The sequence below is a fragment of the Corylus avellana genome, chromosome 2 (genome assembly GCF_965113065.1).
Source record: "Corylus avellana chromosome 2, dhCorAvel1.hap1.2, whole genome shotgun sequence".
NCBI classification, from domain to species: domain Eukaryota; kingdom Viridiplantae; phylum Streptophyta; class Magnoliopsida; order Fagales; family Betulaceae; genus Corylus; species Corylus avellana.
This window is the reverse complement of record NC_142491.1, coordinates 20473975-20488993: the sequence shown is the minus strand read 5'-3', so window position 1 is coordinate 20488993 and position 15019 is coordinate 20473975. Positions and strand designations below refer to the sequence as shown.

General features: G+C 35.1%; 1 protein-coding gene across 1 annotated transcript; it reads right to left on the bottom strand.

Annotated features, from left to right (window-relative positions):
* Positions 1-9492: 9492 nt before the first annotated feature.
* Positions 9493-11105, bottom strand: HCHIB (basic chitinase). Its single transcript, XM_059575557.2, has 3 exons — positions 10640-11105; positions 10398-10548; positions 9493-10054 (listed from the first exon to the last, which is right to left on the bottom strand). Exons 1-3 carry the CDS (start codon positions 11061-11063, stop codon positions 9661-9663), a joined length of 969 nt encoding a protein of 322 aa, XP_059431540.2. The 5' UTR covers positions 11064-11105; the 3' UTR covers positions 9493-9660.
* Positions 11106-15019: the final 3914 nt, after the last annotated feature.

Below are 15019 nucleotides of genomic sequence, written 5' to 3'. Positions count from 1 at the left end.
ATTTTTTTATTAATTATAAGGACAAAGTTGAAATAAATTTTATTTAAGAAGCATGTGCTTCTTACATACTATTTAAAAAATATGTATTTCTCACTTGAAAAATGGCACATAAATTTTTATAGAATAGATTGGAGGAAATTCATCCAACCTAGTTTGAAGGAAAACTACGTCCAATCCAAGATGGTTGTTCGGAACAAGTTCGGAGGAGGAGCATTATTGTGCTCGTTTGTACGAGTTAGTAATTGTATGTTTCAGTAGGGCTGCGATTCTATTTACTATATAAACTAAGGAAAAATTATATTTTACCCCCTCAAAGTTTGGAGCGATTTGCAATTCGACCTCCAAAGTTTCAATTTTGGCAATTTACCCCCCCCCCCAAAGTTTCAAATTTTTGCAATTTGACTAATTGTATTCAAGACTTCCCATATTGCCCATAATTTTTTTAGCCACCCCTTTGGCCATCTGGCAATTTTTGTACCCCTAAATTTTTTTTTGTTTTTATTTATTTATTTATTTTATAAAAAATAAAAATAAAGTATAAAAATTAGGAGAAATATGAAAATTTTGGGATAATATTGGTTGAATTGCAAAAATTTGAAACTTTGGGGGGTGAATTGCCAAAATTAAAACTTTGAAGATCGAATTGCAAATCGCCCCAAACTTTGGAGGGGTAAAGTGTAATTTTCCCATAAACTAAATAAGGACGGCACAGGCCAACAAATTTGTGTAATTTTCATTAGTTTGAATAAGAAACACTCTATGGGTGATTTCCAATCTATTTTTTCTCCTCAAATCCTTGACTTGTTCTTGATTTTGATTTTGGGAAAAGTTGTTAATCTATTGTTGTTTCTTCTGCGACCCACTATGTCTTGTTGCATTAGTTGGCATTAGAGCCCAAGATTTCTTTCTTATCATGGCACGAAGAGGAGCACATTGAGGCTTAAACAGACGTGCATAAGAGAAAAAAAGGCAACACATGATGATCAATTCATGACATGTTCGGAATGTTGGAGGAGCAAGTTTATTGATTTGATGATCAGTTGGAGTGGTTTGGAGATCAAATTGGTGCACAACTTGAGGTGCTCATCGATCACTTTTCGGCCATGGGTGGTGCTAACGGTTGCTGTAGTCAACCAAATCCGCGTCGTTTGGAGGAGGATGACGAGTATATCATTGAAGAGGCACAATTTCAATAAAAGTAGGTAAGGCTTGATGCACTAGGTCAAGGGGTACTTCACCTTGACTGCTCTTAGCAAGCCTCAAATCCATGTCATGTGGAGGAGGAAGATGAAATTTGATAAAGAAGACTTTTCAATTGAGCATCTCCACCAATCTATGATATATATTTTGACAAAATGGATCCATTGGAGGAAGTAAGTCTTTCGGTTGACTCATAAAATTTTGTTGAAGAGAAAGATGTCTATCATTTGTTTGACAAAATTCCAAAGAGTGAAGTATCTTAGTTGGGTCTTGAGGAAATTAGTTTTGTTGATTTTCTTGAGATTGGAAATTCTATCAAGTTCTCCTAATAATAATTTAGATGTTGGTTTTTGCATGATGGTGGGAAAAAAAAAAAATTAAAGGGAAAGAAATAGTTAATCCTTTTTATGATATTTTTATGGAGATTGAGTTTGAGAAGGTAAATAAAAGATGTATGAAGTTTGAATACTGTGAAGAATAGCATCACTATTATTCATAGTCATGTTGTAATTATCTCATGTTGGAGGATGCAGGTTAGGTTTCAAGCAAGTCCATCATAATAAAACGGTCATATTTTGAAATTCCAATATGGGACGAATTTTTTTTTGTTGTGTTGGGAAGCTTATTCAAAGGTCTATTTCATGAATATTTTCCAATTTCAACATTTACTAGATCAAAATGGGTTGTCAATTTCAAAAAATGTTTAGTGGGAGGAAGAAAGAAAGGAAGGGGTTGAGGGAGCTTTGATTGGAATGGTGGTCAGTTCAGGTCTGGACGAGCCGTTTAGCATGAAGATCCGAGATGCATGTTTGGAACAATTCTGGACAAGGAGATGTTTATAGGAGATCTGAGATGGTCATTCGACTCATTCGGTAGCTTGTTCGGAACAAGTCTAGACGGTGAGAAGTATTGCACTACTCGTCCGGAAAAGTTTCTAGTTCCGGAAAATGACTTAAATTGTGTGCTTCAATAGGACTACGACTGTATTTACTCTATCTTAAGAGTTTGAGGACCGTGGCCTTGCTACTGACTTTCCTTGGCATCCCCTTGATTCTCTGTTCTCTGTATTTTTATCTTGTTTATAAATGAAGAAAAAAAGGGCTAAGATGGTTACTACCGCAACAAGATATAAGTTTGTTCATTAATTATAGTTATATTACATATAAACATCATGTCACAGTCAATGCAAATAGTAAGCCTATCTCCTAGACTTGTATATCCTGGCGTTTTGGCAACTATGTGCCATCCTCTGCAATTTGTTCATTTTCTAATACATGTAGATTTAAGATACAAGATCAATTTTAGAAGTTTTTTATGTGTCTCTCTTAAAATGATGTGGCTTTTAAAATTACAATTTAATTAAAATTCAATAATGATGATCAATCACAAGCCCAATGATAATTTTAAGAGGTATATCATTTTTGAAAGGGACAAAAAATAGACTTCTAGCACTACTCAAGATACAATTGGATGGACAGGGATTTCATGCAATGAAGTTATCCTATTGCATTACTATTAATAGAACAAAAAGATACTCTTGATTATAATTGTCTCTCACACCACCAACGGTGGATATCTCTTCATTCATTTAAATAAAGTCATTCTTACACGTGTATTTAATAAACATTAATTGAAACTATTCATTTTTTATAACCATTGGAACATGAAGTAGAATAGATTTTGGTAACAGCTGAAACGAACCGAAGCGTAATAGACATTGAACTTTTGTGTGGTCTTCTTATCCTCTAATAATTATGTTCTAATATGCCCCACAAACCCACCAATGACTTTTATGACATGAATTAGAACATCTACTTCCATGAACGGAACATGAACTTCAACAACCCTGATTGACATTGGCTGTTATGGCTAGAACATGGACATTGGCAGGCAGCGGCTACAATTGCCATAACTTGGACATCAGCTACTTTGGGTAAAAAATTGTGATGATAAGGATGCTCCGATGGTGAAACATATGTTCGATCCAACGGTAGCTCAAACTTTAGTCACTTGCACATTAAGGAATAGTGATTGAGAAGAGAGAAATAGACATCCATTAAGACCGTACGTCTTTGGTAATTTGTAATGAATACGAGTAAGCCAAGAATCGCAAGGTAGAGAAAAAAGAAACCACATATCAATTTTTTTTGTTTTGCTTTGTTTTTTGTTTTTTGTTTTTTTTTTTTAGTTTTTGACATTTTGTAGCCTCCTGCTTCTCTTTATTGCTTCTATACCATCGAAGACAGGTAGGAAGTAAAAAAAAAAAAAAAAAAAACCAACAAATTTGTGACCGCAAAGCTGTAATCGATTTTGTAACTCTGAAGAAGACAAACCAAGGGCCAATATGTGGGGTTGACATATTTGAGCACAACACCACAATACTAAGGACTCGTTTGATTCGCAAATTTAGTATTCCGTTAGGAAAATGAATAGTTATTATCAAGAATAGAGGAAAATGGAATGAAATAGTTATTTCTATTCCATAGTTTGGTAACAACATATGTGTTCTAATTGAAGTTAAACCAAAATTACCAAAAACCTCACCCTTCTTTAAAAAAAAAAACCTCATTTTTTTTTTAAAAAAATGGCAAAAACTTAGAATTGCAGGAATGGCCAACAACCTCATTAGAGTGGCTGACCACCCCTAGCATGACCTGGGGGTGGTCACACCACCCGTAGTGGATTTGGGGGTGGCCTGGCCACCTCCGATGGCCACGGGGGAGGCTGTGGCCACCCCTAAACGTCATGGGGGGTGGCCGTGGCCTCCCTCGTCGCTATTGGCGGTGGCCAGGCCACCTCCAAATCCACTGGGGGTGGTCACACCACCCCAGGGGCACCTCGGGGGTCCACCCTAAGGTGCTCTGGGGGTGGTGCGACCATCCCCAGGTCTTGCCAGTGGCCACCCCTTAAATTCTAGGTTTTCCTTTTTCCTTTTTTATTTTTAAATTTTTTTAAAATTATAAAAAACAAATTTTAGGGTTAAAATAAAATAAAAAATAATAAGGGTTTTTTGAAAAATCTATTCAATTCCATAAGTAATATCTATTCCACTCATTTTTTTAGATGAATAACTATTCCTGTGTGTATGAGATTAGTCATTCTCATGGGACTAACTATTCCCAGGAATAGACCCCTACCAAACAAAAGACTGAATATTTCATAGAAATAGCCATTCCATTTCAGGGGTCTATTCTTCAAACCAAAAGGGCCCTAAGTTAAAAAAAAAAAAAAAAAAAAAAAAGGCATGATAGTGTTGTTGGATAACTTCGTCAAGGAACTGCGCGCTAGGGTTCAGACAATCTTTCACATGAGGCTGCCTTGTTGCATGGAATCTAATTCCAAATGGGATGCTTTCTTATTTCACAAGAGCCTAATCAACAGAAGCATACACATCAAAAAGGAACAACCAAAAGAAACAATAAGGAGAAAAAAAGAAAAGAAAAAGAAATTACACATCCTCACGGTTTACCCATGATCAACCACCCATACACATGAAAAAGATATGAGCGGATGGTTATTTTGATGGAGCCTTAATATTCAAAACATAGTAAACTGTATTATAGAAAAATAATAATTCACCATACATTTGAATAGAAGAACAAGAGACTACCGATTACATGAGAGAACGATTAGATCTTTAATTTCTAGGATTATGACTCTCAATTGGAGATCTAATCCTTATTAGACTTGAAAATCTATTGAGATATACTAGTTATTGGATTACAAAAGGATCATTAATCACCCACTAAGCACAGGGCTACAAGGAAATTAAATGTTTGCATTTAAATCCAAGGAGCATCAATTGAGCTACATGGTGTCCGGTGTCCACCAAGAGCTCACTCTCAAAAGGCATCTGGTGGTAGCAGTCAAGATTGTCACCATATATAGTCTACTTCAAGAAGGTCACATAAAACTCTACTTCCAACCTTTTCCCCACTCGACGCCACCGCTGATCAGGGTGTTTGTCACCATACCATAGCCGGGAAACTGGTTGGCTCCGATGTCAGCATCGGACACGTTCCAACTTCCGGTGATGACATCGTGGCACGGTGGCTTTGTTGACTGCGGAGTCATCCACACCCAGAGTGCTGTCTTGAATGAAATGACTGGGTCGTCCAATGGATCCTCGCCCATGGCTTCTCCAGTTTGCCCATAATTCACGTTCCTGAGTTGTCATAATTATTAGTACACATGACAATAATGTTTGAACAAAATTTGCATGTTTAAGGTATTACAATATATAAAAGGTAGGTAAAAGACAATTATAAGACTATCGTACAATTGTAATCGCATAATAGTAAAAATTAATTATTATTATTATTTTTTGAAGTGTTGATGTAAGGACTGATTTTCAATGCTATATTATTAAGCTGTATAACAGCCCTGGCTCGTATAAGAGCATTAATTCACAATGGGCTTTCTGAATACCACTTTTGGTCAAATTTGGGCTAATTTACAAGAAAACATACTCCATCAAACTTTCTATTCTCCTCTTTATTTTTAGTACCCCACGTTTGAAGAGCCAAAATCCACTCCCTACTATTTTTTTTTTTTTTTTTTTTTTTAAATGTTAATTCCTCTCACTCTCCGTTCACTTTAATGCAACATACTCTAAAACTAATAGCAAATAATATTTAACTAAAGTTCGGGCTGAGCAAATTACCGATTAACCGACTTTTGACCGACACCGACTAAATGGCGGACAATAGGCGGCATGATTTTTTTTATTCCGAATTTTTCGGTTCGGTAGGCGGAAGAGGTTTTTTAACCGAACCGACTTTACCAACCGACTTTACCGATAAATTTGCCACTTTTCCACATAACTGACACTGACTTTATCGACTTCCGACCGACACCAACTTTACCGACCGCATTTGGTTCGAAATGCGAAATAAAATAAAATTTAACGGAATAAGTCGGTGAAATAACTGACTTTACCGACATTATCGGTTCGAAAGGCAAAAATAAAAATTTTCTACCGAAATCGACATTACCGACTGACGCTCAGCTCTAACTAAAGTACATAAATATATAAAGAGTTTACTATTTAGTTTATTTTAAAAATGACTCTTCAAATTTGAAAAAGTGAACTTCTCTCCTCAAAATTTAATTATTATTTGAGGATTTCACTAAGAATGCTCTAACAATCTACTAAATACCATTGTTCTAAATTTAAAGAGTGTTCATCAGGGCACTGTAACTTCTACTATAAACTCCTTTCAAACTTGACATAGTAGACAATAGTTCATGAAATGATTAAGCAATTTCACTTTTCACCATTCACGTAAGTTTAAGAGTTTAATCATCTTACCAAATTATGGCTGCCACTTCGAGTTAAGTATCTTATAGCAAAAGTTGTAATATTCTAAGTATTTTTCAAAATTAAAAGAAGAAAAAAAAAGTTTGTAAATATATAGTATTTACAAATTAAAAAGGTTTGTAAAAAAGATTTTGTGTTTTCATCCTTCAAGTTGCAACATCTCCAAGTGTATGGGTCTTCTTCAGCATCTTTCGATCCTCCTATATATATATACATAAATCAATAAGAATTTGTTCTTTGTTGTACCATATTTCAACTTACTTTGAGAAATATGTGTTAATTAGACTAATATTCCTAGCTCATTGATGCATGTTATTTACATTAGCCTTGCCATTATGTGGTAAAGTCATATTATAAATCAAACCAGCAATATATATCATTTATATTTAGAGTAATACGACCTCTTCCCACTGAACTATTATGGTAGTACCCATTAACCTTAGGATCAGCTATTGTTAACAAAAAATTCAACAACTTATGGACATTGCCATATCATTCCGCCAGTGGGACAATTAAGAGTAATGCTATTTAATAAAGTATTATATGATTAAGAGTACTGCTATTTAATAGACTGTTATATGAATGCTATACAGCTAGGATGACGTGCTAATAAAAATTAACATTTGGATCAGTAAGGGCTTGTAAAAGAAAAAGAAAAAAAAAAAAAATCAAGCATTATCATGTTATCTCAGTTGTATGACAGTCATATAATAGTATATTAAATAACATTTCTCTCTATTTTTGGTCCGTTTGAGTTTGCGATTTTAAAATGTAATTTTTTACAAAAATAATTAAACGACATATTTATATATATATATATAATATGTTTTGGAATGATTGGTTTTGTAATTTAATCAAATGGGTATATATATAAAGGGTAGAGTTTTCCTTCAAATTGGGTTGAAGCAAATTTCCTAAATCTAATCTTTTTTTTTTTTTTTTTTTTTTTTGACATGTCCGCACAAGAGGGGGGAGGGGGATTCGAACTAGTGACCTCCACTTCATTAAATGTGGTCCTAGCCGATTGAGCTACCTCTTGGAGACTAATCTTCTTATTAACATGCGAGATGAGTTTTTAATAAAATTTATTTCAACTGTGTCCGAGTTACTAAAAAAGCATGTGCATTTTACATGTTCAAAGGATACATGTCATTTTTATAGATTGAGTTTGAGAAAATTCCTCCGACTCAATTTAGAGAAAACTCTATCTATATATAAATGGCTCATTTATAATTCTTTTCCTTAAATTTGATACAGATTAATTGGTCTTTTCTCTACTAAAACGGGTCTGTATTCCATGTCTAATTTAATTGGAGCATTTTCCAATTTAACAAGTTATATTTCAGGATTACATTTCTTTTTCATTTATTTTCCAATTACTGACTACTCTATTATGTGTTCGGATTTGATTGTCATTTAGGGCGCATTTGGAATTGTGATTTCACAAGAATAGTCTGAATTTTTAAAAGATGTCGTAAAATATAAAACGTTTGACATTGCGATTTAAAAAATACTTAATCTAAAATAGAAAAAAAAAATGTAATTTCTATAAGTAGGCTAGAGGTGCTTATTTGAAAAAAAAAAAAGAAAAAAAAAGAGGGGAAATTTAAACCAAAATCAAGATTTTACATAACAAATATTTTATAAAAAAATATTTTTGAACATGTTTTACTAAACGCCTTTGCGATTTTACAAAGTAGCGATTTTAAAAACACAATTTTTAAAATCTCACTTATTAAAACCACAATTCTAAATGAACCTTTATTTGTGTTGGTTGGACAATAGAGGCGGACCACAATATATATATATATATATATATATATATATATATTAAATTCAACAAAGAATTTATAGAAGCTCTTAAATGTGAAGTAAGTGCTTGAGATTGACAAAACCGTGATATAAATGTTTATTCTTAGAGTGGTTGGTGAGGAGTATAATACTATAATTGGATAATTATGCACACACAAAAAAAGAAAAAAAAAAAAAGAAAAACAAGAAACAGTCCACTCGAATAAAAATTTCACCCTGAGTTGGGCTTGGTGTTCACTAATTCGGCCCACTGAAGGCCCCTCTCCTCCCCAGACCCGAAGAAAGCAAAGGGCCTCTGGGCCCTCCTCCCTGGCCCTCTTGTTAATGTTTGTGGTTTTTCTCGTCCAAGAAAGGGAGAATAAGGTTTTTATTTTGACTGTGGGTTAAATAAAAATGTTGCTAGTTTATTTGGGCGTAAAATATTTTAAGTTAAAAATATATATTTTTTTTGAAAAAAAACAGAACTATTTTTTTTATTGTATGTTTGTAGTCTTAAAAATGATTTATAAAATATTTTTTGATGTTTGGTTCGTATAAAAAGTTGCCGATATTTTTTATATTTTCATATAATTAGAAGAGTTGAGGAAGAAAGAGATGACAAATAGAACTTGTGGAGAAAGAGGGTGTGCGAGAATAGAAGGCATCTGGAGATGAGATTGAGATTTACTGTAATTGCATGTCTATTTTGCTTGCAATTTCTCACTTACTATGTTGAAACAGACCGTCAAAAGAAATACGAATATAGTACCGAAAAGCCTCGGTTGATGTTCGTTTGACCGATATGATGCATCTTATAACAATTTGAGACATTCGATTGCTAGCTGGTCGAAGCTCTTTCGGCCGAAGGCTTCATCGCAAGGTCTTGTTTGAACAAGATTTTAACTCGTTCGATCGCGTTTTGGCAACTAGCGTCGGTTAATTTTGCTTTTCAATAGGGTTTGAACTTCATTTTTCCTATATAAACTCAATTAGGACGGCTTGATTGTTAATTCCAAGATCCACTTAGGTACTACTGCAGCAAGAAAATATTAACATATGACTTCTTTAAGTATATATTAAATAAGGCTATCTCTTTGAGTTGTCCTGGCATTTGTGCAACTATATCCATCCTCTTCGATGTGGGATTCAATGGGCTGCCACTCTATAACAAGGCTTTCAAGTAATATAACTTCAGCAATCCACTTATTTTTACTTAATTTCTCATTTCACAAAAGCATATATTGCAGAAAATTTACACATCCTCTAATCGAATCCTTGATCAACCACCCATTGACCAAAGAACCATTATTCCCATCAGTGAAACTATATCCAGAAAGTCATCGATTGGCCTACATTGTGTCCACCAAGAGACCATTCCCAAAAGACCTCTGGTTGTAGCAGTCAAGGTTGTTCCCATAGCCAACACCAAGTATGTCGCAGTACCTTTTATAGAACCCGATTCGATCCTCCACCTTAGCGTTCCATCCTTTCCCACACTCGAGGCCGCCATTGATGATGTTCGTGATGGCACCATACCCGGGATTCCGACCGGCCGACTTGTCGGCCTCAGACGGGTTCCATCTTCCTGTGATGACATTGTGGCAGGATGGCTTTGGTGACTGTGGTGTCATCCAAAACCAGAGTGCTGTCTTAAATGAAATGACCGGGTCGGTGGCTACAAGGTCCGGGTTGTTCAGTAGATCCACCCCTATGGCTTTTCCACACCTCCCATAGTTGTAGTTCCTGCATCACCACAATTATTTAGTGTACAAACAAACATGCAAAACTAATGCTATTTACTAGACTATCACACGCCAAACTAATGCATAATTTAAGGGCGGTAATCTCCAAAATTTTAAAAATTCTCTCAAAATTATACGTTTTTATGAATAAAACCGCCTCTTAAGTTATTGTGATTCTGTTAATTAGACCGTTATACAACTAGTTGGATGATGTGACATTGAAAATTAACCTTCCGATTAACGTCAACACTGTAAAAAAAAAAAATCAATAACTAATTTGCATTGTTATGTCATACGACAGTAGCAGTATAATAAATGGTATTTTTAATAGTAAATTAACTAACCATGAAAGTTGGATAGGACCACGGCCATAATATTGCCTGCCAGAAGCACAAGGGTAATTGGGATCCGAAGCACAGTATGATCCAGGGTTTTGCTCCCTGAGATAGCAATATCCCCAAGAGAATGGGCCATCAGGTGCACTTGCCCATCCCCCTACATGTACAAAACAAATCTAATTCAATTTCATCTGTGTAACAATTTGTTTATGCCGACAATATATTAAACATCATAGGTATGAACAAACCAGTAGTTTCATGGGATGTTTGGCCTAAGAAAGCAGCAATCTCTCTTTTGCGTGTGTCAGTGTCCCCAGTGGTAGCAAAGCCTGAAAAGGACTTTGCAGCGGCTATGAAAGCATCATAGGTGTAGAAGCCCTTGGCAGGGCAGCCACCATCATTGCGATGCTTGAGCAGATTATCAAACGCAGAACTTGAGATGAGACTGCCAATGTCTCCACCGCCACCGCCGCCTCCGCCGCCGGTGCATTGGCTTTGGCAGCCGTTGGTGCAGTAATCATTGGTGGTGCCACACCAGCCAAACTGGCTGCAGCACTGCCCACCTGGGCACAGAGCACCACCAGCTTGCCTTCCACACTGCTCAGCTGAGCCTTCTTGGAGTGAGGAGAGCAATAAGGAGAGAATTGGCAAAACCCAAAACCTCATTTTCATTTTTGTCTGTGTTTCTGGTTGATGTTTGAGGAGGTTGGCTGATGTGGTTTGGTATTTATAGGGGGTGATGGCAGAGACAGAGAGGGATAATTAATTAAAGTTTTTGTTTGTTTATCTTTAATTGTTTTGGACCTTCTTGATCAATAACGATGGCTGATTTCTACTTACCATCTTATCTAGTAAACAAAGGATCAAAAAAGGAGAACATGGGCGGCTTTGAAAGTCTTTTTAACTTCTTGTATATGATTACTCTAGATAAATATTAAACATTATCATAGCTTGTAAAGCAGCACTCAACACAAATGGATATCAATCTTTGGGCCTTTATAAAAATGATTGTGTAAACATTTTTTTTTTCTTTGGGTACAACCTACGATGTAGTTCTTAATGGACGCTTGAAAGAAAGAATAAAATGGTCCGAAATTTGTCCTGAGTTGGCAGCCGGGAGAACTCTCCAATGCTTAATTTAATAAAGGTAAATGATGAGAATTACTTTGAGGATGCGAGCTAGAGCGATTATTGAGAGAATGTTTGTGTGATGATACTTAAAATGATTGAATGTCCTCTCCTTATATATGGCACCTAGTGATAGGGTAAGGCCACATCGTTGTGCTACACTTTCAGCGTTCTTTAAGCAGTTGATGTTTCGGCACGCGTACTCTTATGGACTAGTTGGGCCTCACAGAATCGGCCCAAATTATGGGTCCTCAAATTCCTAGTTTCGACCTAAACTAGTCGATTGAGTGGATATCTAGTATATTAAGTGTCCACATTTCCATCTTAGACCTATCTATATGGTTGGGTACAACTTGCAAGTGCATGATGATAGGGTCTTGTAGGTTTTAAGATGATAAGGGATTTTTGGTACCATCTAACATCTCTAAAGGATGAGAACTGTTATACGAATGAGAGTCGGAGTGTTGGGAGAATGAATGATTATGATACTTGATGGAGGGCCTCGATATATACTGACGGACCTCTTTGGTACCAATCCAGCAGAAAGCCAACTGATGTCCAGAAGTATGAAGAATCATGGGTCATTACCGAGCCGATGACCTAAGAGTCCGACGACCCACAACCTAGTTAACTGTTAGCATCAAAGCACACAATTTCCAAAAGAGTAATGCTTCTTAGCCAATTTTCTCTTTGCCAATTCAACTAACCAAATGCCCACATCATGCTTCCCTTCCCAATAGAATGAGGTAGAAAATCTCCACGTTAATAACAACTTATTGGCGGGAATCCCTAAAAGCCTAAGAGAAAGGGCGGAAGTGTCGATCTAAGAGAAAGGGAGAGAATCTAAAACCGCCAGATGCCATTTTTGATACCGCAAATGCTTTCCATGGCTAAAAGATTTATTTTTCCATGCATCTCAAGTGTCAAACAGCATTAATTAAGGATGCAACCTCAAAATTTGAAAATTGATGAGAAAAGTGTTGCTCATTTTGGTTTTAATTGAATAGAAAACCAATGGTTTCTTGCCCCATTATCATTCAATATACAATTCGAAACTATTGTGAGGAAATCATATATTGTAGCTTATTACCACCTTGTCAACATCAAGACACTAACAGATTTAGTAGACAAAAGAATCACTTCATTCTCATGAAACTATTGCCTTTGGAAAATGAATTTTCTTTATAAAAGTGAAGTAAGAAAAGCAGGATATGCTCAAAGGAAAGTGAGAATATCCCATCAAATTAGGCCACAAAAGGCACCTTTCATGAAGATGACCATATCCTACTTTTCAACTCATTCTCACAACCCTAATTGGTTAGCGTGTTTCACAGGGTAGACTGGAAACTATTTTGCTATTTGAAGTTGAAATTAAGTTTTGGTGCCCTGCACCTGGATAACCACGCCACTACCCTACAAACATGACAGATGTACAAAATAGAAGATTACGATCACCCATGACGGTCCACATGACTTTGCCAGCATGGTCTTCCTTTCCCTTTGTTATTTTACTTTTCAATAGTCTTAATTATAAAAATATCCAGGTTTGACTGTGATGAAGTTTGAAAATGACTACATCCTTATCTTGTCCCTTTTTTTTTTTTTTTTTTTTTATAAAAAAAAAAAGAATCTTAATGAAGAAGTTTTCAGGTAAACATGGCGAGTATAAGCGTAAGTATAAAAATAGAGAGAGATTTGAGTTTTATATATATATTTTGTCGAGAGAATAGAGATCTGTCCTTATGGGGGGTGTGTACCCATTTTCATAGGAAGATCTTGGATGCAGTTATAATTTAGGATAACGTTAAAGACATAACTATTTTGTTTAATTTTGGGCTAATTTGTCTTATTTTTTAATTTAAAAAGTAATAAAATTAAAAGTAAAAAAGTTTCTGAAGCAATAATTTTTATTTTGATTTTTTTTTTGGGTATTTAAAAAAAAATAAAAATTGTATTTCGCTTCAGAAATTTTTCCTTATTTTTTAATTTAAAAAATAAAAAAATTAAAAATTTAAAAAGTTTCTGAAGCAATAATTTTTATTTTAGTCCTTCTTTTATTTGGTATTTTTATACCAAATAAAAGAAGGACCAAAATAAAAATTATTGATTCAAAAAAAAAAAAATTAATTTTATTATTTTTTTAAATAAAAAAATAAGAAAAAAGTTGGCCTAAAATTGGCCCCAAGTTAGGGCTGTATCATTCATCTATAATTTATGTAGTGCGTGGTTATCCCCATGTAATAGGCTTGTGCCATTTCTTGAGTAGGCCCTAGATAAATTTTATTCCCAACAATTATCTCATCGTTCTTATGGCTGACTTGTCCAACTACTTGGGCATTGAGAATCTTATATGTACTCTTGATCGAGAATACATTTGACCTTCAATATTGAGGGTGAAGTGTTGGCCGTCAAATGTCTAATTATATCAAATACATTCCTAATTTAGGGACGCAGCATCCCAATACCTAGGCTATCATGGGGAAACCCCACGATTAGGCTTAAACATATGCTAAAAGTAGTTACATCAAGAGTACTATAAAAAGAAAGCTTAAGTAAAGTAAAATAGACTTTTGGTCGTAAGTTTAAAACTCCGACATAGTGCATTTATATTTCATTTTCAAACACTATACTAACTTAAGCATCAAATCTATTCCACTGACATCCACCCGCCACTAATAAGATCTTGTGTTTAATTCTCTCTTTTCCACACGTGTGAAAGTTTGTTACCCATTAGGGCAGTTGTTTTCTTGTTCTTGTTTTTGCTGCTTTTTTTTTTTTTTTTTTTTTTTAAATATGTCTGCACAAGAGGGAGGAATGAGACTCCAACTAATGACCTTCGTTTTATTAAGCGTGGTCCCAGCCGATTGAGCTAGTTCTTTAAGACATTAGGGCAGTTGTTAAAAAGGAATAATGGAATCGGAGAGCCTTTTGATTCCCACTTCAGCAAGCCTATTGAAAAAAATTAAAAAAATAATTTCCTTTAGATTTGCCTTAATTTTTATTTTGTGGCCTTTTTACTGTTCGTTTTATGGGCCTTCAAAGATCGCCCAGGTTGCTTCTCTCTTGTTCCTTTTACAGGCCTCAGCCCACTTAGCTAAAACACTTGGTCCAATGCTGACATAAGAATAGATGGTCTACAACTATGTGGGCTGGCTGCATGCCATAGTCTATCCAACATGGATGGATTGCATGCAATTTTTTTTTTTTTTTTTGGTTAGTGATTTTATGCATGGAATATTGATTTCATTTTCAAGTGAAAAGGAGGAATATGAGGGGGACAATTTATGCAAAAGAATATAGATTTTATTTTAAAAGACATAACTTGTATATTTCTCTCATGTACAACAAGTATGTGGAGCTAGCATCTACAAATTTAGGGAGCGGAGAAGAGAAGCTCTAGTTTTGATCAAATGCTAGACAAGCACCTAAAAAGTTGATTTTGCACATCAACATGCATGCTTCTTGTCAAATTTTAATGTCGGTGAAATTGAGGGTAGAGC

Excerpts from the sequence above, each read along its gene's own strand:
- HCHIB (XM_059575557.2), bottom strand. The coding sequence starts at position 11,063 with ATGAAAATGAGGTTTTGGGTTTTGCCAATTCTCTCCTTATTGCTCTCC. Across the intron at positions 10,549-10,639 it reads AACATCCCATGAAACTACTG|GGGGATGGGCAAGTGCACCT; the intron begins GTTTGTTCATAC and ends TTGTACATGTAG. Across the intron at positions 10,055-10,397 it reads GGTCCTATCCAACTTTCATG|GAACTACAACTATGGGAGGT; the intron begins GTTAGTTAATTT and ends GTGGTGATGCAG.